Raw genomic sequence first — 23,884 nt, 5'->3', positions numbered from 1 at the left:
GTGAAAACATCATAGAAAAAGGAAAGAACTAAATGCCATCCTTATTTTCCAGACCAAATCAGAGCCAGTGCTGCTGTACCACCACCAAGAGAAAAAGAGATAAGAAGGATCCTGAGTAAAGACATGTTTTACAGCTAGTAAAGCCCAGGGGGACTTGCATGGTGAGCTGTCCCATGGTGCCTAACATGTGGCCATGAGTATAGTTCTGCTGGCTGTCCACCCAGTATATCTCTGCTTCACAGTGTCACCTCTGGTTCATTGGTGTTCACAGTGATGAGTGTCAGATACTGTATCTCCACCAGATGTTTTCCTATGTAGTTATCTGCGTACTCATTTCAGGAAAGAGAGATGAGAGATCAGATTGTACATTTCTCAAGAGCATAGGTGTCTAAAAGAGCAGCAAACGAATCACAAGCATTAAGATGTGACCTGTCGTACTCAGGATGAATTCTCTTCACAGTATGGTTTCTGATACATTAAAGGACAATTAAACTGTCAAATACTGGAGTCTGATAGGTGAAACACAAAAAAAAAGTTGAAGCTTCAGGACATAAGATCATTTATCTGCAAACTCTTACTGGAAAGAGCTGTGGAAGCAATCTTTTTCTCCTATGGCAGCCACTAGTCAATGGCCAAATAAAGCCATAAATCTTTCCCTGGTTAAGTAAGCAGATGGGATGAAAGTAATTCCAGAGACAAGAGAAACAGTTTGCTCCTTTTAGTCCTTTTGTTAAATCTGATCAGTGTGTAAAGAAGGAGGACAGAGAATGCTGGTTACACTCAGCACACCACAATCTTACAGTTTACCCAGAGCATTGTCAAGTCTAGATCCGCAGCTCTGTCATTTCATCTTCCCTGTATTGCTGTCCTCCTGTGAGTCATAAATCTTGTGCTACAGAAATCTTTAACATCACAGATCTTTCCAGACCACTATAGCCCCTCAAGTCACCAAGCACCCTTCAGCAGAAGGTATGGTCCTTCACAGAGTCACCCACATTTTCACTCGTGCGTACATTCTTCTAGCTAATAAAATCACCAAGAATTAAAAATAGTCATTTTAGTAGTAATTTAATCTAATCTACAGATCTGATCCTGGTAGAGGCACTGCTGCAATTCTGAAGAGAAAATCATTAATCAAGCATGGACATCTAAATGATTGGTTTTAAAGTGAGAACTGCAATGTTTGATGGGGCACATATTCACGTTGTGGTGGTGGTAACTGGAAAAAAGGAGGTCTTCTTGTTATGCTAGAATGTGGATGCATGAAGCAGGAGAGGAGGGAAGGCTGCTTTTTTGTTTTTAACAACTTGCAAAACAGGGATCAAGTTGTAACATAAAACTGCAGACATTATGTGAAGGGCTGCCTGCACTGGGGTTTGCTGGCTTGCACCACTTCATCCTGGGCCAGCCCTGCCTCTTGCTGCTCCCACTGCTCTTGACCAATGCCTTTTTAGCAGCACCCACTCCAATCTGCCATTGCCCTCTGCTGGAAGAGTCCTGTTTTCACAGACTTCCAAGGTGTCCAGTAAGATTTTACACTCATTTCTAAAATGTTTTTTCCTGGTCTACCCTGATCTACTAAGTGAGTCCTATAATTAGAATCATAGAATAGTTTGGTTGAAAGGGAATTTTAAAGATTATTTCCAACCTCCTCTGCCATGGGCTGGGCACATCTTCCACACGATTAAGTTGCTAGAACTGGAGTAGGCCTTTCCTAAGTTTCACCTCAAGTTAGAGGTCGTGTTGCAGGCAAGGTGAGCAGCCAGCACTGCTGAGGACTATAACTGTACTTGTATATGATGCTGTAAAATTACAAAGATGTTTCCTGAGTGGGGCTGTTGAGCTCATATAGTCTTCCAGAGTACAAAGACATTTGTAACTTGGTTAGGCAAAAGCATAAGATCTTCACATCAAGGAAGGCTAGACATTATTGTATTTATTTAGTTATTTAGTAAATACAATGGTATCATGAAAATAAAAGAATTATAGAAACAGTGAATCATAGAATGTCTGGGGTTGGAAGAGATCTTACAGATCATCTAGTTCCAACCCCTGCTGTGGGCTGGTTGTCACCCACCAGCTCAGGCAGCCCAGGCTCCCCCATGGGCTTGAGCGCCTCCAGGGATGGGGCATACAGTTTCTCTGGGCAGCAGTTCCAGTGCCTAAACACCCTCTGAGCACAAAACGTCCTCCTAATATCTAATCTAAATCAGCCTTCTTTCAGTTTAAAACCATTTCCCTTGTCCTATCACTGTCTGCCTCCGTAAAAAGTCATTATCTCCCCTCGTTATTAGTTTCCTTTAGGTACTGAGAGGCCACAATGAGATCTCTTCGGAGCCTTCTCTTCTCCAGGCTGAACACCCCCAGCTCCCTCAGCCTTGCTTTGTAGGAGAAGTGTACCAGACTTTTGGGCTTCATTAATATTGCAAAATGCTTTCTGAAGTAGTTTACCAGTGGGACGCTGCAGGATTGCTGCCTTGCCCAACCACCCCAGCCTTATTTGAAGTTAATTATACATCAACGTTGAAGATTCTGATGCAGCTCACCAAACAACGTGGCCCTTCCCTGCATTACCCTTTCGAGCATTTCCTTAAAATTCAATAATCTCCTGATGAATTAAAATTGCTCTTACAAGGTGTCATACCACCTTGTAAGCATACCTGAACAACAACCCCATATACCCTCAGCATTTGTGATGTGAGTCAGCGCTTCGGGCTGGATCCAGCCAACTCCTGTGAGCAAATACACTTTGTGTGCTTGAGAACACAAGTTGGGAAGCAAATCTGGGGACGTGTTTCCTACAAACTTACCTGAAAGAATAAATCCTCATTACTTATACCATACAACAGTTAAAGATATTGATGAGTACTTTTTGAGTGCATTTATGATGCGGGACAACAATTATTTAGTTCTGAGATCTCCAATGAAAGCCTTCTAACAAAAACTTTATGTCGGATTCAGTGTATTAGACATAAGGAGCGCCAGACACTGGCCTTTTATTATTATTATTATTATTGAAAAGACTGATTTTTAAGAATGCCTACGGGAAATTTCATCTGTTACACGCTCGGGTCCGTGGCTGGCACAAGGACTTGACAGCCTCAGCAGAAGTTCACGGGATGAGGCACCAAGCGCTACCGGGACATCAGGCGGCACCGCACGGCGTGACGCACGAACCACCCGGCCTCCGAACGTCACCACGCCGCTCCCACGGCGCCTCTACGTCAGAGAGACAACCCGGATGTGAGCGCAAGACGGAAGTTGGAAAGGCCGCGCGCCCCACCGCCCTCATCCCAACAGGAAGCGAAGCCGGCAGCAACCCCACAACAGCTGCGCATGCTCACACTGAACGTGCGCTGAGGCTGATGGGAGGCGCTCCGTGCGGGCTTAAGCGTGAGTGGCAGGTAGCGAGACCTGTGAATTTGCGGGTTGGACGGAAGTCCCGCCTACAGCGGTGGGGGGGGGCATTGTTGTGGGTTACGTCACGGACGGAGGATGCGAGAGCCCCATTGGCTCGGGCCGGGTGGCCGTGCGCTGGGCTCTTAAAGGGCGACTGGAGCGCGGGCCGCGCCGGCCGGCCGGGCGGAGCCCATGGCGAGCACCAGCAGCCACCTGGTGAGTGCGAGGCGCGGGGCCGGCGCGGAGGTCGGCTGAGGCTGCCGGCGGCTGCTGCGCCGCCGGGGAAGCAATAGGCCCGAGCGCCGCGCCCGGCCCAGCCCGGCAGTGAGGGGGCGGGCCGCCCGCGTCTTGCACGCTGCCGGGCAGCGGGGTCGCGGAGGGGCTTTTGCGGGCGGCCCCGCCGCTCCCCGACCGCAAGGAGGGCCGCCGGGCGAGCGCCGCGCCGTGCGGGGCCGGCCTCGGTGCCGACGCCGCTCCTCCTTCCAGTCCCGGAGGCGGGGCGGCGGTCGCGGTCTCTGCGGTCGCTCCGTTCTCCCCGTCGCTGCGATGGGGCCCTGAGAGCGCGAGGCGAGAGCGGCGATGGGCGCCCGAGCTCGGCCCGGCGTCGCGGGGAAGCGTAGCCGGGCCCGGGCTGCCTGCGGCCTCTCCGTTACGGGACGATGGCGTGGCCCCGCCGGGCCGCCTCCTCCCCGCGCGGCCTCTGCTCCTGCTCCCGGCGAGCCGCCTGCATGCTCGGTAATGCGGTTCTTTAGCGTACCCTTTACTTTAGGGTAAAGACGCGTCGGGGAGACTGAGGGTGGTCCTGGCACACCCCTTCGGGCAGTTGTTTACGTTCGGCTGGAAATGTAAAACTCGGAATTCCATTTTGTGAGTGCTGCTTAATGTATGCAGTTGCAGCTGATAAATAGAGGTTAAAAGTGGTAAATCTTACTTAGCATTGAAGATTATACGGCATAGTTAATGCAGAAATTCCCTTATGAAAACAGTAAAAAAAAAAAAAGTAGGACTTCTTTATGTGTTTTTGTTTGTTTGGTTGTTTTTTTTTTTTACAGCAGTAACGACCAGCATTCAGTGATGTCAGTGGAACTAACTGACACCAATGCATCTCTTACATGTGTGCAGATATTGCTGTGCTTTCAAGTCAGGTGGTCTTTCAAGTGGGTTCACTCCCCAGCACTTCTGTGAGCTGATGAGCTCTGCTCTGTAGCGATCTTTTTCATCTGAGATCAGTTGAGGAGGATCTGCACAAAGTCTGGCATAGCTGTGTTAATTCTCAAAGCCTTGTTTCATAGTGTGTTCTGCTCTTTGTGCTTAGGGATTTATTTTTTTAAGGGTGTTGTGTTTAGTTGTAGGAACTGGCTGAAAATGAAAGTTGATATGTGGAACAACCCTACAGGGGAGGCCATGGAATACTGCAGGAGGATTATGAAATAAACTTATGTTCTGTTATGAAAATAATTAGTTTTGCACGTCTGCCATTTGATATAGCTCCATGTGGCTGGTTATTGCTATTAGAGAAGAGTTATATTTGCATGAACCGGCTTAAACAGGGAGCACACTTCCCTTTGTGCTCCTGTCCTTGCTTATTACTTTTCTGTTTGTTTTTTTCCCCTGCAGATGTTTCTGTTCCTTTTCTTTGAACTATTCATATCCCTGTAAGAAATGAATGCCAAGAAAGAATGAATGAAAAACAAAATTGACAACTGCTTTTTGTTAAAAAAAAAAGTGTGTATATATATATATATATATATATATATATATATATTCAGAGTAACTTAATTTCACTTCCTTTTCTTCTACCTTGTAATGTTTCTCTGCTCAGGTGAGTGCACTGACTGGCATTTGCAGTCAGAGGTGCTTCAATTCAGCCAAGCTTTCAGATGATATCAAATGTGGGAAATGCAGTATTTCCAAAACTTCTAGCAGGACACAGTAAATACACTCTGTGTGATGAAATCAATGAGTTCTGTGATCATTTTACAAGAACTGCAAAGGATGGTGGGTGGGGAGGTAGAGCACAGCTTTGAAAGAAATATTGCAGCATTCCTGTATTAGCTGTTGTATTCACATACATGGAGGCAATTACCTATAACATTCTTTTTTTGAAGCTGTGGTACCAAAGAGAGAATTGTGTTTTTAACCAGGAAGCAAGTTCAGTGCTGCTTTAGTTGAAGGTGTCAGTGTGGTCATAGTTATGTACTGTTCATGCCATTATAAGCATCTTGAGACTTCTTTACAAATGAATTTTCTTCCTCTTGAAATGAAAGTCTGGAAGAATTTATGGCTTTAATTTCAAGAGTGTCTTCAATGGAAGGCCTAGCAATCATTACAGTGCAAGTTCCATTCCTCCAATGAATCTGTCCTGATAAAACCTGTACTGTAGTCACAGATGTGTGAACAAGACTGTTAACGTGTTGTTTTTGTCTCCTCATAGGACTAATGTGAGCTATATTTCTCAAAGAACTAGTTTCTTAATCAAGTTCTGCATCTTCACAAGGAATTGGACTAGACTATAGTAAGACTTCTGTTTTTAATTATTTGTAGTTAAAAAACTCAGAAGTTTGAAGGCTTTTTTTCCTATAACCTGTCTACTTAATATGATTTTCTCCTGGGTTTTCAGCATAGGACTGTGACTATTCTTTATCACTCATGCATAGACTTTTCACTAGGGTAAGTTTTCTGTGAATCTTTTACCAAAGCAGGTTGCAGGAGTAGAAAATAATAAAAGAAATAGATGTTGAGAATTACAGACAGTGCTCAAAGATGAAAAATAGGTTATGCTAAAGAGGAGTGACTGTGTAGGTATTACTGTTTCCTTATATAGGAAGTGTTGGTAGCTGTTGGGAAGGAGACAATTCAGAGATAATCTGTAGGTAATAGCAATGATCAACTAAATCCAGTGTGTGGATAGGTTTGGTTTAGTTCATTTTTTGTAAACCAAACATTCTTTGGGAAATTTGGTCTGTCTTAGAATGCTAGAAGCAGTGTCTGTTTCATAAAGCTGTTGTAATTGTGCAAGTAGGTTGTGCTGAACCTTCTGAAACGCTGCAGCCTTGGGCTCATCACACTACTGTAAAGCTGATCAGCTGAAAGTAAGCATTGAAGGAGCTCTTGGGAAGGGATGCTGATTGCTGAAGTACAGGCGGGAATTCTGCCACACAGAACCAGTGCAGTCACTGTTTTAGGCTGAGAAAACTAATAAACTTTCAAAGTAATAGAAATAGATTTCATCGATGAAGATGTAAAATAATTCTGAAATCTGTTTTCTGTCACTGAACTTGCATCTTACCTGTTTTTCTTTTAGAAAAGCTCCTTGACTTGCTGTAAAACTAGCACGTTTATGGCCTCAGATAAAGTCAGAGTCAGAAGTTACTTTTCAATATGGGAAAAACAAAACACTGTTCAGAAAACAGTTTAGAAGATAAAATCCTCCCCTACGTTCCTCATAGTGGAGCTTTCTAAAGAATTTGTACAAAACCAAGGAATTGCTGTCTGTGATATTTCTGGGAAAAGGGAAAAATGTTGCCAGGTTAAATCATGTATATGTAGTTGAAAAAAAAACGTGTGGGCAGGGGGCACTGAATTCCTTCCCATCCTTCCCTTTTTGACACCTTATTTGCAGGTCAGCCTGTGGAAAGTTGCCAAGGTCTGGGAAAGAACTGATCACAGCATGCACAAAGCACTGAGGTTGAGGCTGCTTTTTCTGCGTTTTAGAAAGAAAAAATATATAAATGCTTCACTTGGCAAATATTCTGTATTTCCTTATAGCAGCAGATTGCAAGGATTAACTTGCTTAGCACATTCTTCTGAAAAGAAAGTATTAAATTTGATGCTCAGTTCTTTAGCAGTTGTGGGAATTCATCGTAGTTCTCGATTGCACTGTCCAGCCTTTGTGCATTCTGTCCACATATTGCCACTTCCCTACGGCTACTCCTCTACTCTACATTCATGACTGCTGTCTCTCCCTCCTAAATCCTAGCCCTGCTATCAAGGAACCTTGTGCAGGAAGCTCTTTTGTGTTTATTAGCAAGCCTTATCCTGGTGCACAGCACCCCTTATTGGGGTACTTCATCAGCTCGTGCAGAATGTGATCTAGATTTCTTGCTGTTACAGATGGCTTCTTGTGAGCTGGGCTGGATCAGTTTGCATGAAATGAATTCTCGGTGGCTTGTTTACTCTTATAGCTATTTGGGCCACAGGCTGACTTCAGGTTCTTAGAGATTTTTGTGGTTTCCTGTTTCTGATCTGTTTTGAGGCTTGGGGGTGCAGGGAGGGGTTTGGGTGGATGGTCTTTAATAGTCTTTACCCCTTAATAAATAGATGATAAATAGATGGTATGCAGATTCTGACAAATCCTTTCATTACCTTTAATCCTTACCTGAACTTGGAATTGGAATCTTGTAAATTAGTGGCAAAAAATAGCACAGTATTTGTAAGGTCGGTATATTTAGGAAAAGGCATTTGCATGAACTGTAATGTTTGGGACATGTGTACGTAATAAACTCATTGCTGTGGAGACAATCTTGTAGACAATATACCATTCTCCAAATGAAAAATCAAACCAGTCCGACAGTATGGAAGCATTCCTTGTGCTTCCAGGTTCTAGTCTATCAACTACTTCTGATGCTATGTGAATGCAATTTCCTCTCTATTCACTTATGGATAAACTGTGATGTGGATCTGCTACAGAAAGTAAAGGTGTGCTGGTAGGTGATCAGATGAAATATGAAGGGGGCAAAGTGTCAGAGCTGAGCTTTGTTTATGTTTTGGGATGGCTTTCCTATGAACACTAAGGTATGCTTCCCAGACTTAAAAATGCTTCTTTGTATACTGTGAACTTCCTGAGGATGTGCATCCAGAAAACCAAAGGAAAAAAATCAATTAATTTGATTCTTCACAATTACTCTTGATTCATATATGGATATACGACTCCTGAGGATATCTTCAAGCACGAGGCAAAAACCTGCTGTAGAGGTGATGGTTGTGTTGTTTTAAGCAATCTAATTGTGTCTTAAAATAACACAAGGCCTGTAAAATGTTGCTCCTCATTCTCACAGGTTATTGCAGTGTAGCATTATGTGGGGTTTAACTAGGGCTTATATACGTTTGTTCTTGAAATAGTTACAGTATCTTTGGGATAACAGGTACTCTCAAGGCTGCCTGTACATTATTGTATTTTTTTTCTTTGAGGCTGTTAACACATCATGCAGGCTACATTGTGTGAATTTCTTTTCTTGGTTTTGTTTCCCGCTGTTGCAGAGGTCAGGCCAGTTTAGGTGGAACAGCTCTTTGCGGAGTTATCTATTCTGAGCTTGCCACTTCACTAACGCTTACCATCTTTAATCTTGAAATGCATTATCAGTTTTTAAAGTTGTTACTCTTTTCTTTTAAACAGTGCTGCTTTGTTACTGCATCCTGTTAGAATTTTCTTTGTTTTGGAGGGGGGGGGAATGGTTCTGTACAGTGCTTCAGGACATGCACACCTTCTGCTTTAGAGCGGTTTAAAGCGATGCTGCATGAAGATGAGCGTAACTGTGTGTTGGTAGGTCAGAGACTTGTTTAATCAGGTGGTTGGCATAACAGCTCAAATGACGGAAAAAGAAACAAAAAACAACCCACATTTTATATTACATTGCTTTTGAGAAGTTGCATGTTGCGTGATTGTTCATAAAAAACAATTTCTTAAGCAATGGATGAACTCAAAACTTCTGAGATAAAAAAATTTCCCCTCAGATAGGATTACTTGTATTCAGATCCTTTTTCAAAACTAAGCTGTAGGAAGATTCCTGTTGTAATTGAAATGGAAACTTTCAGACTGTTCTTTCAAATGTATTTATCAGTAGCCATTTATGAGCATTCAAAACAAACTTGATCAAAATATATAGGTTTTGACAGATTGGCTGGCTTTAGACAAATAATTTTGCTGACTGCTAGTCTGTTTCTTCAAGGCAGATGGAGCTGATGGACAATTCTTGGGGTTATAAGCTGGATATTGAATTTTCTGTTAATATTTACATGCTGTTTGAATAATTGCTGATGCGTCTCTGTAGAGCATAAACCAAACACTAATCTTCTATAATAATGGTATGTGTTTAATGCTTTTTTTATTACTACAAGTAATTAATACTTGGCGTTGGGTTTGTTTACTGCGTTTTGAAGCGACTGTCTTACATGTTTCTCAAAGTGCTTTTCTGTAGGAAAAAAATCCTGTTGTCCAGGCAAAGTATCTTTGGCATCTTTGTAACCTAGCACAGTTTCTTAAAAGCCTAACAAATTTGGCACTTACTTAAAAAATGGATTTGTGTAGTACCTAAAAGCAGATGATACTGTTTTTGTTTTGAAATAAAAGTTTGGTATCCCTTCCTTATCAGATTTTTGATGAGGTGTTTTAACTTCACACTTTGAGCTCTTTTCTATTTAATAAATTATTAAAGTCATTGAAGACAGTGTTTGCCAACCATGGTACACCAGTCCATGGCTAGTTTTCTCTAAATGTATTCCCCTCTTTTTCAGTAAATAAATGTTGAATGTGGTTCTTTAAAGCCTTTGACATTTTTCCCCAGATTTCAGAATGTGGAAGCGTGCTTCTAGGTTTGTTTTCCAAACTGCCCCCCTCCAATGGTATTCCTTCCTGATTGGGGAGATAAGTAATCTTTTATCAAGCTGAGTGTTCAGCTTGCATGTTTTCATATGTCCCCAAATTTCTGTGATGTTTTACTTTTATAATATGGCCACAAGTGTCGTATTTCTGTGGATGAGCAATTTACTGGTTGTGTAGAATACTCAGAACTATTGCCATATCTTGGCTTGATCTGAGTTCTCTGAGACCCATTTTGTGTTTGATTTTTGTGTCATGAGATTTAATCTGACAGTGCCTAGTTATTTTTTAAGGCATATGAATAGAAGTTCTGCTTTTCTTTAGGCGAGTATTTTAATTTCTTGAAATAAATAAGTGTTGACAAATACACCTGTTTTAAAATTATTTAAATTGATTGACAAACATCTAAGCATGTATAAGTGAAAGCTACTGTAATACAATTTCATAAATTGTTCAGTTATTGTTTCTCCTATCTAGACACTTTTTTTAAAGTAGATTAATAAGTGACACTGTTGGTCACTTGTCAGAAAGTCTGATTGGTCCATTCGTCCATCTTGACAGAAGTTTGGAGACTAAATAGGCGTTAGGATATCAGTATGGCTTCACCAAGGGCAAGTCATGCTTGACAAACTTAGAGGCCTTTAATGATTGAGGTACAGCATCAACAGATGAAGGAAGAACACCTGGACTTGTTTGTGCAAAGTGTTTGACACTGCCCTGCATGACAACCTGGTCACCATATGGGAGAAAAATGGATTTGTTGGAATGGCTGCTCGCTGGGTAAGGAATTGGCTGGATGGCCTCACTCAGAGTTGCAGTCAATGGCTCAATGTCTGAGTGGGACCGATGATGAGTGGCATTCCTCAAGGATTGGCACTGGGACTGGTGTTATTTAATGTCTTTGTAGGCGATGCGAACAGTGGGATTGAGTGCATCTTCAGCAAGTTTGCAGATGGCATTGAGCTGAGTGGTGCAGTTGACATGCTGGAGGGAAGGGGTGCTATTCAGAGGGGCCTGGACAGGCCTGAGAGATGAGCTCATGCCAGTCTTATGAAGTTCAACAAGACCAAATGCAAGAGCAATTCCAAGCACAGATACAGGTTGGGCAGAAAGTGACTTGAAAGCAGCCCTGAGGAGGAGGATGTGAGCCAGTGATGAGTGCTTACAGCCCAGAAGGCCAACCATATCTTTGGTTGCATTATGAGAAGTGTGACCATCAGGTCAAAGGGGGTGATTTTCCTCCCTTACTCTGCAGCAGTAGTGTCCAGTTCTGGAGCCCCCAACACAAGAAGGTGGTTGAACTGTTGGAGTGACCACGACGATGATCAGAGGACTGGAGCACCTCCCCTATGAGGAGATGCAGAGAGCTGGGATTTTTCAGCCTGGAGAACAGAAGGCTGCAGGGGGAGCTTTTAGTGGCCTACAAGGAAGATGAGGAACTTTTATAAGGGCTTGTAGCAAAAGAAGAAGGATTTTATACTGGAAGAGGGTAGATTTAGACTAGATATCAGGAAGAAATTATTTACTGTGAGGGTGGTGAGATACTGGATCGGGTTACCCAGCAAGGTTATGGGTGCCCCCTCCACGGAAGTGTTCAGAGCTGGGCTGTGTGGGGCTGTGAGCAACCTGGTGTAGAGGGAGGTGTCCCTGCCTAGAGCAGGATCTTGGAACTTAAAGATCTTAAAGGTCCCTTCGAACCCAAAGCATTCTTTGATACCGTGTTTTGATAGAACAATTGATGCTCACTGTAGTTTGAGAGCACACAGTCTGTTATTGTTCTGGGTTGCCTTCGTTCCTGGCAGTCACTCTGGTGTAGCAGCATAGAGAGGACACAAAAGGAACGCTGATGTTGAAGATTTAACTTATTGATATGGACCACGTGGTAATCACTATGCCCTCTGCAAGCTGTTCCTGGAAGGAATTGGAGCATAATAAACAGTGCTACCTGTTCTGTGTCCTCTGCACTAAAAGGTAAGACTTGTTACTCTGATTCAGTGTTTCTTTGTATCTCAAGTCGTGTTTCTTGTTGCTGAGCTACCATGTTTTTGCCTGAATTCTCATTTTAGGAATTCTGAGGAACAATTTGAGGATATACTTTTAGAGCCACCCAGGTATCTGACCTGATGGAATATGCTGGACCCTCTGGGGTGTGTTGCACACTAGCCTTTGCAGTGGAGGCTGTCACAAATAGGTATTGGAAAACGTGGAGAAGGTAAATATTTTCTTTTTGGGATGAGGGGGGGAGTGCCAGTGGGAAAGTAGTGTACAATGCCTGTTAATTGCCCTTTCTTGCTCTGTTTTTCAGATACAAGATCTGTGTTGCATTCAGTTGCTACATCTTGTCAACCCTTTGAAATATCAATGTGCCATGAAAAGAAATATAACTGCCTAGCTGTTCATGTTTTTTCACTTTGTATTTTACAAATAAACCCTTAGAATAATCTGGATTTTTAATGGTTAATTTCTAAGCAATATGAAATAAGCTTCAATTTAAGAATTATATTCTTGTATGACAACATCAAAATAATTTATAGGCATTTCAAGCCAAACCTGTGTAGCATACTCTGTATTTAGCAGAATCACAGCATTGATAAATAAGTGGTCTTATCTGTAAAACTCCAAACCATCTGTCTGATGAAAGCGATCACTTTCAATGTGAAATAAAAACTTCATCTGTGCAATTAAGGGATAAATAGATGGGCTCCCTGTTTTTATTTGAAGATGACTGTTTTAATTTGGACTTTGAATCTTGGATTCATAGATCTTTCTGTGTTAAGGAGCCATGTTTGGTAGAGATGTAAGGGCTTGAATCAAAGAGGTACCATGGCACTTGTGGAGGAAATCTTACACTGCGTAATATAGGTTTTAAAAGCCTCTTGGGCTCCATTTGCAAGTGAAAAGATGTAATTCATAGCCATCCTAGATTGCTGCTGTATTGCTTTCTGAATCAGGTAATTTATGAGGCAGACTTTCCTGATGTAGAGCATATGTGTTTGTACTGGCTTCTCTGTCCAGTAGTCTCTGAACTTAGCATGGTTGGACTTAATACTTGTGACACTGGCTGCTCAATAATTACATGCAGTATGACTTCTGTTGAGTTGCAGGTGATCCTAATTTTTGTAGTCCTGTGCCCTGTGAAGCCACAAGGCTAAGACAGTTGGTCTCTTTATTAAACAGAAATTACAGGAGCTCAGTCTAGTCCGGTAATAAGTATTGCTCCAGGTATTGCTCCAGTCTCTTGATTATTTTTTTTCTCCTGAAAGTGGTTGGTTTTGGTTTGTTCTTAATGTTTATGTAATACTAGTGGCAAGAAGACTTTGCTTCTCCTAGTTGGTTTCTGAGTTCTTTATATTCAGATATTAGACTTTTTTGTCTGTCTCTCCTTGTTATTTATTAGTTCTTATATCATATTTTGACTTGTAGCGATGTTTTTAGTGGAGACAAAAGCAATATCTTAACTGTTTTCTGATTTACCAAAAGCTGTGGATTGCTGTAAGTGATGTACCTTTTTGCTGAATGTCTTGTTTGTTCCCACCCAACTCCTCTTTCCCCCTTTTCCCCCCAGACTTTACTTCTATATGGCTATTCTTTCTCTTTAAACTTTTGAGCTTTGAGAATCAATGCCCATAATTAACTAGCTTCTGCTTAGGATATACCCTGTACTTCTTCTCCTGAACAGTACTTTGTATTTCACATGTTATATATTGCTTATATATATATGGGTCAAGTATCTGCATTTAGTAGACCACTGATATGATTTATGATGAACATTCATAGGAAGGTTGTGCCTATGAGTCTTAGTCTCACCAGCATTGTTTATAATTGAAACAAATGTACCACTTGAGGTGAGGAGCTCATTTTATTGTGTAATACTTTCTGGTAGCAAGATCTGTTTTTTTTTAAAAAAAAAAAATAAACAAAAAAATTGACCTTTAGGTAAGTAGGTAAAAAAGCTTTTGTGATCCATGAAGGTGTTTGAGACCAGGTTGAATGGGACTTCAGGCAGCCTTATCCTCGTGTGTTCCAACCTTATTTATGGTAGGAGAAGCTGAATCTTTGAAGTCCTTTCAACCCAAGCTGTTCTGTGATTACTGCTGCCATGTGAATTAGTGCAGCTACAGATTGAGAATAGTCAGCAGTTTTATGTATCAGAAAAGTTATAAGTTAAGATCTTATTCATGGTCTTTCTCTGTAAGAGGAACAAGATTGATTTATTTTCACAAGTGGTGTTTCGATGATAGCAAAGATATTGCCTGTCTTTGGTATTGGCATCATGTCACTTAGGACAGGAGTGTCAAGTACTGGTAGCTCCAGAAGGCCCAGTCTGTACAAGTATTTTTTACTGCTGTTGGTGTTGATGCAACTGTATCAGCAAAGTGGTGCTGCAGAACTTGCAGTGGGAAAAAGCTAGGTGAGATTGTTGTCATGGCTGCACCTGCTTTAGAGCAGCAGGCTATTTCATGCTTACTTTGTATGTAGGTGTATTGTAAGTTGCAGTGCAAATGCTGTTGTCAAAATGCTGAGTTGCAAAAGGAATTCTAAAATGTTGAAGTCTTTTTAGTTAGCTGGGAGCTTTGTGTGTAGCTAGGTTTTCATAGGGAGGAGAATGGGGGAGAAGTGAAAGTACAAAAGTGAAAACACAGTGACAGCTGATGGGTTTCCTGCACTGATTCAAGTTTTCTTCTCTAGTAGTTCTACTGTGTATGGCTGAAGTGGAAAAGAACAGTAAATACACTTGTTTCAAATGAATAAAACAGTGTTACTAGTCAGTTAGTAAAGATTGAACAATCTGAAATTCCAAGGTTAATCTTGACTTTCTCTAAAGAAAGTCAAGCAGCTAACTGATGCTATAGTCTGGCTGGAAATTGCCTTCTCTTCCTAAAACATCCAATATTCCTGTCTGTCTTCTTCACTCAGGACTTTTCTATACGTGACATTCATTGTAACTTGTTTTCAGATAATCTTGTAAGTAAATAAACTGTATCCAATACCTATTTTTTCCTCTCGGTTTTCTCCATGTTCTTCAGTGCTTTTTGTTGTTCGTGGGTTTTTCTTCCTCCTTCAGAATGATGTTGGCAGCTGTAGATCTCCCAGTGCTGCTTGTTTACCTCTGTACTGTTTGTTGTTTTAGGATAGCCTGAGCTGACCAGAGTCAGTTCATTTAAATCCTAATATTAGAATCTGTTATATGCGTGTGTTTTTTTACTGTATTTCAATTAAAGAGCCATTTATTGTATCTGCATCATGTCAGTTGTTGAGCAGTCCTCTTTGTGCTCGGCAATCGCTGCAGTTTTTATAAAGAAGAGTGCAGTCTAGTTTTAATTCCAGCTGCTGTGAATCTTTATGCAGGGTGCCCTTAGAGCAGAAGGAAATGTGATTCAATTGGGCTGTAAGGAAGTTAGAGAAATAACTTGTGACCATTGATTCTTGGATAATATGGGGAAAGTGCAGCTAAAATATTAATATAGAAGGCGTAAAAGAAATAGTGTACTACAACACCTGTACTTTAATGTGTTTGTGTTGTTTGCATCATAAAACATCAATATATTTCCTGTTCTTCAAATATGAGAATGCTGTGTAATTCATTCTGAGGAAGGTCATACACTGTTCTCTGATGGAGTTGGTGAACTTTTCACAACGATAAAGCTGCTCCCATCAGTCTCCAAGTCTTCATGCAAATTTAACATCCTTGTGTCCTCACAGAAGCTTTATGGAATGTACCAACAGGCTTCTTACCAGACTGTTAGGTCATAAAGCTCAAACAAGTTCTAAGAGACTGCTGCCTGATCCTGATTTGCCCTATCATTTTAGTTAGAAATATCCCAAAGAAGGAGTAGAGACTGTGGTTCAAGTAGGTTGTGTGCATTTTGGAGAGAAAATGCTTCTTGGAAGTTAGTGTTTATGGTAGTTGTTCAATAATAGTTACCTTTCAAATGACAGTAGTTTATATTTAGATAAGTTATTGAGCAAAACAGCATTGTAGTTCTCTACGTTTGACTTTGTTACCTTAGTCTGACTTTAGATGCCTAATATGTTGATGCATGTATGGAATGCCCCTCAATGAATAAATTAAGTGTACTTCTGCATAGAGCAGTAAATAATAGTTAATTTTGGAGCAGGTGCCTTATGCCTAAAGCAGTGACTGGATGCAAGTCCAGTCCCCTTCTCAAGTGGGTTCTGTTAGAACTGACTGACTCAAATTGAAATTTATGAGATGTTGTTCTTGTTTTGGCAAGATGAGAAAGGTCCCAGATTAGGTCAGATTTGTATAGTACAGCTGTTCTGAGGTTAGGAGATCTTCATCAAGTCACTGTTTCGTTCTGCTGGCAGTATGTTTGAATGCTGAGAGTGAGAATCCATGTTGAGCTACAGCATTAATATTTGTAAATATTCCCTCTGCTTTGTATTTCAGTATTTTTTGCCAAAGGAGCTTGAACAGAACTCTCGTTATCTGTGTTTCTGGCCAATTTCATATAAAACACTTGAAGCAAATGTTTGACAGACAAATGGAGGTGTATTAGCAATGGGAAGGGAAACCAGCTTGACTAGTTTGCTTGGTCTTACTGCAAAAAGCTGATGAAAGTGTACCAAATAATGATTTCCTTTGTATGTTATAAGGGTTGGTATTTGGCATATCTGTTTTCATATTTGCTGTTTTCAGGGCTGCATCTGTGTCTTAGAATGGGGGAGTCTGTATGAGATAAAATACTGTAATCTCCTTTGTGTTAAAGGGTCAGAATAGAGGTTGTTGGGTTTTTTAGTGAAAAAGTGTTTCTGATAATTAGAATCCTCCATCTGATCTGCCTTTTGCATGCATCTTATGTTTTCCCTCTCCCTCCTGACCCTCCCCTCACTTAATGAAAGGTAATACTTGTAGAAAGAGATTCCAATTAAAAACCTCTGTGATATATGTAAAATGCATCCTTTGCCTATTAAAGTTCTCATGGTTTATTTTTCCATTTATGATTCATTGTAGCATTTATCTATAAATGAATGTTACTGGTGAATATAAATGTTAATTAACTCTTAACTACTTTTATAAGTTTTAGGGAAACTTACCACTTCTTAAGATGAACTGGTGGCTCCGTCACCAATCATAAATAAACTTTAAAAATGATGTTGTTCTTAGGGAAATGTGCCTGAGAATTTGACACTTTGCTGTTGTGGAGGGGTTTTTTTGAGTCTCAAATATCTGCCTTCTTGAATTAAAACTTTGGGACTTACAGCTAAGTGTACGTTTGTAGTGTGACCTAAGCAGTGTCTATTTTGGAAATGGCAGCTTTTATTTTGTTAAATATATGAATGCTTACATTCATCTTCATGATAGTCCTTTCAGACAGGAAGGAATGCAGAGTGCAGATGCGTGAGATAATAATTTGAAGGTGTGGGTTAATAGTTTCATTTCTCTTTTCAGTATGATGCTGTTCCAATCCAGTCTAGTGTGGTGTTATGTTCCTGTCCATCCCCATCAATGGTGAGGAACCAAGCAGATTCCAGCACTCCATCTGTCATTTCCACCTGTGGCAGCAGGCAGGGATCTAACATGGAGGGCACCGCAGCTGAATCAAGATCTAGTTCAAACTCCTTGCCACAACATACAGGACAGCAGCCTCCACAGCCTCGAAAGAAACGACCTGATGACTTTAAATTTGGGAAAATTCTGGGTGAAGGATCTTTTTCAACGGTAACTTTACTTTTTATAACAGGTGTTTTGTGTTAGTCTGCCAGGTATCTTAGATAAACTTCAACATTCTGTGCCCAGGTGATTACTAATTTGTAAGTCTAGAGGTATCCTGCTCACTTACTCTTCAAGTTATAGGAGTGCTGATTTTTTTCAAGTCTTTTTTTCAATTGATCAGAAGTTGTGTATTCTGATGACTTGATGCTTAGATTTTTGGGAGGCAGTGCTTTCTAATGTAAGCTTTAGACAGCTTAACATCTTATATTAAAGTGGTATGACATCATATGACATCAAGAATTTGAAATTGGGCTAAGAGCCTTTCATGGGGAGAACTTCTACCCGACATCCTGTTTGTGCAGAAAGCTAAGGCCAGATGCTTAGGAAAGAATGTAAGAGCAATATTTCTTTGGTATTTTTACTCAGCCTTTAGTGTCTTGGCCCTTAAGGACTTCAAGAGCCATAGTTATTATCCTGGTATTCAGCAGGCTTAAATAGATTGACTTTAACCTACTTTTGGGATCCATGGCATTGCACAAGAATGAATTGCTTAAGTAATTGTCTTAAAGAACTCATAAAGCAATTAATACTTCATTTGATGCTTTTGTAGTTGCCCCATTTAAAGCCAGTGAGTAATATTCTTTATCTTTTTCATATCGGCCTTTTGTTTTGTGTCTCTTTAGGGTGGTTGCATGGGGGTGTTTTCGTTTTTTGTTTTTCTTATACAGTGTGCTGGTATTTAGGAAGAAGGCCTCTGGTAGTCATCAAGGGTAATTTGCACTTTACTGCATAGTTTGGAATTCACAGGTTTCCCTAAAGAATATATCAGAGTTATTCCCTCTTGAACATGCTGGAACATGCTTGTTCAGTCTGCTTTAGTGAGACATTTTTGTGTTTTGTTCCCTGCGTCTTAGCACCATATTCCCAGTAGGACAGAGAAAGTTGCATGGCCTAATCCAGGCTCTGACTCTGTATGTAGTGTTATTGGTTTTAATTTTACAGGCAGAATTTTGCTTACCGTAAACATTGGTGCCTTAGGTAGGGCTGGTGGAAGTGTGCAGCTGAAACCAGTTCTTAAATGTGGACTTGATCTCTGGCATTTGTCTCAAGCATTTGTCAAGCGTAATGTTGGGCATGGTCATTAAGTCTGACAATTATTGTGGCAGTAGCTGCTTTTTGGTAACCTCTGGGGGCTTTCTTCATCTTACTTTCCTCCAGTTTGAAAGTTTTAACTATATCTTTTTTTCCCTTGCTGCTGTCTGAGTTTTCCACTTACATGATTTTGTAATCTGTGAGTTTTTTGAATAGTTGCTGAAAGTGTTTTTGTTCATTTTAGCTATTTGGTCTAATTCCACTTCATGGAATTTACATTCATTGTTAATATTACTACTTATAGAGTGGATGAGGCCCCTGATAACACAAACATGACTTTAATATGCACCACTGTGGGATTTCTTCCTTGTTATTCTGTTTTTATGGAAAATTAGTTGGGAGAAAGTGAGGATATGATGATTGCTCAGATTTGTTCAGTGAGGGAGGGACCTAAAGATATCCATAATTCATGCTAGGAGGAAAGTACTAAATCCAGTGTACAAAGCTGCTTGGTATGGAGGTGGGCAGTACATCTGAAATGTTATGGTTTAAAAAAAAAGATACAGTACAGGGCTGGAAGAGAAATTACTCTTTGGAGTCTGTATAACTTCAGCTTTGAGAATTCTTAGCCAAAAGGTATCTTCAACTGTATGCATAAGTCTGCAGACAATACCAAGTTAGACAGGACCATTGATCATCTTCAGGATGGAGAGGCTGTGCAGAGGAATCGAGATGGCCTGTTGGTGAGCCAAGTCCACTCACATGACATCCAGTGGTTGTAGGTGCTGGGTTCTGCATCCCGTGAAGTGTGTAGGCCTGGGAAAGAGTGGATGGAAAGTTATCCAGCAGAAAAGGACATGGCAGTACTGATGGAAAGCTGGTTGAGCATGAGCCAACAGTGCGTAGGTCATCAAGAAGGCCAGTAGCATCCTGGCCTGCACCAGAGATAGTGCAGTCTGCAGGACTGAATGTGATGGTCCCCTTGTATACACCTTTGGTGGGATCACACCCCAAATATTGTGTTCTGTTATTGGCCCCTCACTACAAGAAGGATATGGTCTTGCTTGACATGTGCAGAGAAAAGAAACAAAGCTGGTGAAGGGGCTAGAGACTTGGGAGGAACAGCTGAGGGAGTTAGGTCTGTGCAGTCTGGAGGAAAGGAGATAGTGAGCAATGTGGTCTCTCAACATTGCTTTCTCCTTTCACTTTGGAATAATTGACCTAAAGAAGGGCCCTATTTAGAAGATATCTTTTGCTAGGTGCGTAAAATTTGATATTAGGAGTACGTTGCCATATTTTTTAGTACTCTGTAATAACTGATTTCTTGAATTAAGACATCATGAGATGAGCACATGCTTACGTCTTTTGTTAATTGTATTTATGACAGTTTATTTTGGATTAGCAGTAGTCTAAATACAGACTGGCAGATGAGAAGCAATGTTTACTGTATGCCTTCAGTGAATGGTTACGCTATAATCATTGTACATTTTATCTTCTATGGCAACAGGTTGTGTTGGCTCGAGAATTGACAAGTTCTAGAGAATATGCCAGTAAGTATCCATTCCTTAATGGTAACTTTTTAGAGTACTGTATGAATGCTGTCTGATTACAAAGTATCAATTCAAAAAAACAATTAGCATTTTAATGATGAATCTAACTAACAATTACTCCCCTCCCCCCTCCCACCAAACCACAAATTACTTAATGAACTCGATTGGGCTGTATCTCCTGTGTTTTCACTCTGTTTTTTTCAGTTAAAATTCTAGAAAAGCGTCATATCATAAAAGAAAACAAGGTGCCATACGTGACACGAGAGAGAGATGTGATGTCCCGTCTGGATCATCCTTTTTTTGTGAAGCTCTACTTCACCTTTCAGGATGATGAAAAGCTGTGTATCCTTTGAGTTCTAAAACTTGTACACAATTTGTTATGAAAATCCTTGGTTTTGTTTCCTTTGAAACATTGTTCAACAGGAATTATGAGATAAACTTGAGGTATTTAAAATACCTTAGATGGTTGCCATACAACTTGTTTCAGTCATGCGTTTGATATAAATCAAGTAAGTGGAATGATAAGTGGGGGGTTCTCTCTGTAGGCAATTCTGTGTAGTTATTTAATGATTTGGGTGACTATCTGGAAAAATTACTGAGTTCACCTCCTGTGTGGTCTTTGGTGTGTTAAGAAACTGGAACCTTTATCCTAGATTTTTAGTACATACAGTCACAGATTGTTTTGGGTTACTACTATATAAAGGTTCAAATTAACCACTTTCCTGTTATATATTTTCAATATTTTATTTTGAATAAAGAGTGTGGGGGGATGGAGGGACTTGTTTTGCCGTATCTTAATGCTAGACCTTAACTTAACATTCAGATTTTGGGCTTAGCTATGCTAAAAATGGTGAGCTACTAAAGTATATACGCAAAATTGGCTCATTTGATGAGACCTGTACCAGGTTTTATACTGCTGAAATTGTATCAGCCCTGGAGTATTTGCATGGGAAAGGAATTATTCACAGGTAATACACAAAAATTAATGCATGAGAAACATTCATGATGTCTAACTGAATGGAGATTTTTTGGAAAGCTATTAAGAATATAGTAGCATTTTGCTGGTCTTAGTGCTGTTGTTTATATAATGAATAGAATTACACAAAGTAAATGGCAGGAGGAGAGTAAATCTGTTATTACATCAACTTTTCTAGCTTGAAAGCGAGAACTTTATGGTCTAGAACTAATGTTCCCAAAAGTTTGCGTGCCTTGAACTCCAGAATCAGATGACTTTTTTGGTTAATTTAGTTTTTTTCCTGTGTCTGTGTACCAAAACAAATTAAAATTCTGCTGTGTGTAGGTTAGTGGGTAACACATCTGCAAGAAAAGTAAATATTAGTGTGTCTGCTTTCATTGAGTGAACAATTTCCACAAAGTTTATCAAGAAGTAGATAAACAGTGAAATTTAGGAAAGTGTTTAATAGAGTGTTTGCAGTTCTGATGCAATTATATTTCTGGATAAGGGTGTTTTGCTGTGAATTTATTAAGCAAATAGGAGCTGTTTGGTACAATATTCAAGCAAGTGTGAGTATTAGTGTCTGTAGGTACCCATGCAGTTGTTTGTAGAACAGTAGGTGGTGGTGATTGGCAAAAAGCTGGCTGATCATAATTCTAATAGCATTAGTACTTTCTCATTTTTATTTAAAAAGTATTTTCCTAAAGCTTTTCAGTGAAGAAGTTGGGAATAGAATCTGTAGGGGCTGGATGTCTGCAGTTTGGCTAAATGAAGTTTTGTACTTTTTGCCTATCTGTGAGTAAGCAGGCCTTGATGATCTCTCTGCCATATCAGTCTGTCAGATATGACCTCGCTTATGGCTTGGGAATTCATTTTGCTGAAGAGGTGAAGTACACAGTAGCTTAGTTTTGTGCTCAACTATTCATTACCAAATATTGTAGGAAAAATGGTAACGAATGGACTTTTCAAAATCTGTTAGCAGTACTCTGCATGTTGTCAGCTGCAAGTCAAGGAATAGTCAGTGTTTACAGAATATCTGCATCATTTGTGATGATGTGCATGCGAGACTCCAGACTATTTTGCAATGTTAATTTCTGTGCTGTTTTGAGTATGAAAATTGGTGTTTTCCAGGGACCTAAAGCCAGAGAACATCTTACTAAATGAAGATATGCACATTCAAATAACAGACTTTGGAACAGCAAAAGTATTATCTGCAGATAGCAGACAAGGTATGTTTTATTTACTTTGTCACGTATCACAAAATAGAGAGCAGTTCAGTTGTAAGAGACCTGCAAAGATCAAGTCCAGCTTCTAGCTACATAAATGCAGGAAGCGTTCCTTTGTAAATGTGGGTATATTGTATTTATCAAAATGTAACTTGAGAATGTCCTTAACTTGTATCTAGGAAACAAATCACTGAAATATATTGAAACAAATAATTTGACTCAGCTGAAACAGTAAGCTGTTACTTTCTGCATACTGAAGCCCTAGCGGCCTTCAAAGTTAATCAAACTTGATTGTGGAATTCCTGTGTCACTGATTGCTAATATTAAGCTATGAATCAATGATACTGTAAACTATACCTAATAAAAAGCCTTAGGCAGAACTGTTTCTCATTCACCAAATTGGGTAAATGTGATTTTGTACTCTGATTTAGTAAGCTTGTGTTGGCAGAATTTGTAGCATAAATGTCTAGCTTCTTGAACCAAGAAGATATCACTGAGATAAAGTGAATTGTCTCCTCCAGGTTTTCTGCTTGGGTAGAGAAAGGAAATTTCTTTGTATTTTTTTTTCTTGAAGCATTGCATAGTTTTCATTAGTTTACCTTTGAATTTTTTATGGATGGAGTGGGAGGGATTTGGTTTTTGCACAAGTATGCTTCTGCTTAACTCTTTCAATTTTCTTTATAGCACGGGCAAATTCATTTGTAGGGACAGCACAGTATGTTTCTCCAGAACTGCTGACAGAAAAATCTGCTTGTAAAAGGTGAGGACTGTACTGTATTTTAGGACCTTGCTTACTCTGTCAGTATGCCATCCAGTGGGAGATGGATGGGAAGTGTAGCTTAGTATTTCAAAGAAGGAAAATGGTTGAATAAGAGTTTGAAATATTTTTTTTTGTTTAGAAAGTATTACTTCTCATCTGAGTGCTGGCTTTTTCATTTTATCTCCGAGTCCTACAGGCTTTGATGTTGTCAGGAGAAGGGAGTGAGAAATGAGAAGTTGAATTTCTTTTCTCCGTCAATATCTTTATTATGCAAAGTCATTCTTTTCATTCTTTTCTCATGTAAGATGGCTCTAGCATGGTGATTCCTGTGAAAGATACAGAATGTCATGTTATGTCAGCTGAGGGAAAGGCTATTTAGGTGTCTTGGACTTGTATTTGAATTAACTTCCAGTATTTTGTGAAGCTGTATTTAAGGTTTTCAGTAGTTCTGAGCCTTTGTTAGTATTCTTCTAGTCTTCCATGAGGATTTATAAGTCTTATCAATTCTCTATATAGTTTACCTTTGAGGTAAAATAAGTTTTAAAATATGCTTTCAGGCATATTGAAACTTCAGACTTTTCTTCTCCCATGCGCCATATTGTCTGCATTTTTGTTTGTCTGAAAGA

The 23,884-nt window shown here is 40.2% G+C and overlaps 1 protein-coding gene across 4 annotated transcripts in view; it reads left to right on the top strand.

Annotated features, from left to right (window-relative positions):
- Positions 1–3,473: 3,473 nt before the first annotated feature.
- PDPK1 (3-phosphoinositide dependent protein kinase 1) overlaps positions 3,474–23,884 on the top strand; it is a 30,379-nt gene continuing 9,968 nt past the window's right edge. Inside the window, exons 1-8 of one of the 4 annotated variants that reach the window (XM_052679657.1) lie at positions 3,518–3,615; positions 12,064–12,209; positions 17,412–17,681; positions 20,275–20,317; positions 20,522–20,659; positions 21,141–21,285; positions 22,404–22,501; positions 23,183–23,258. In XM_052679657.1, coding sequence (XP_052535617.1) covers positions 17,469–17,681; positions 20,275–20,317; positions 20,522–20,659; positions 21,141–21,285; positions 22,404–22,501; positions 23,183–23,258 — 713 coding nt within the window. In that variant the 5' untranslated portion in view covers positions 3,518–3,615; positions 12,064–12,209; positions 17,412–17,468. Of the gene's footprint in view, positions 3,616–5,833; positions 5,915–10,360; positions 11,969–12,063; positions 12,210–17,411; positions 17,682–20,274; positions 20,318–20,521; positions 20,660–21,140; positions 21,286–22,403; positions 22,502–23,182; positions 23,259–23,884 lie in introns of those variants that run through there. The other 3 variants (XM_052679656.1, XM_052679655.1, XM_052679654.1) reach the window with 3 other exon arrangements.

This window comes from Tympanuchus pallidicinctus, unplaced genomic scaffold (genome assembly GCF_026119805.1).
Source record: "Tympanuchus pallidicinctus isolate F22 unplaced genomic scaffold, pur_lepc_1.0 scaffold18, whole genome shotgun sequence".
Taxonomy (NCBI): Eukaryota; Metazoa; Chordata; class Aves; order Galliformes; family Phasianidae; genus Tympanuchus; species Tympanuchus pallidicinctus.
Note: the sequence above shows the minus strand (reverse complement) of the source record. Positions and strands in the feature narration are given on the sequence as shown.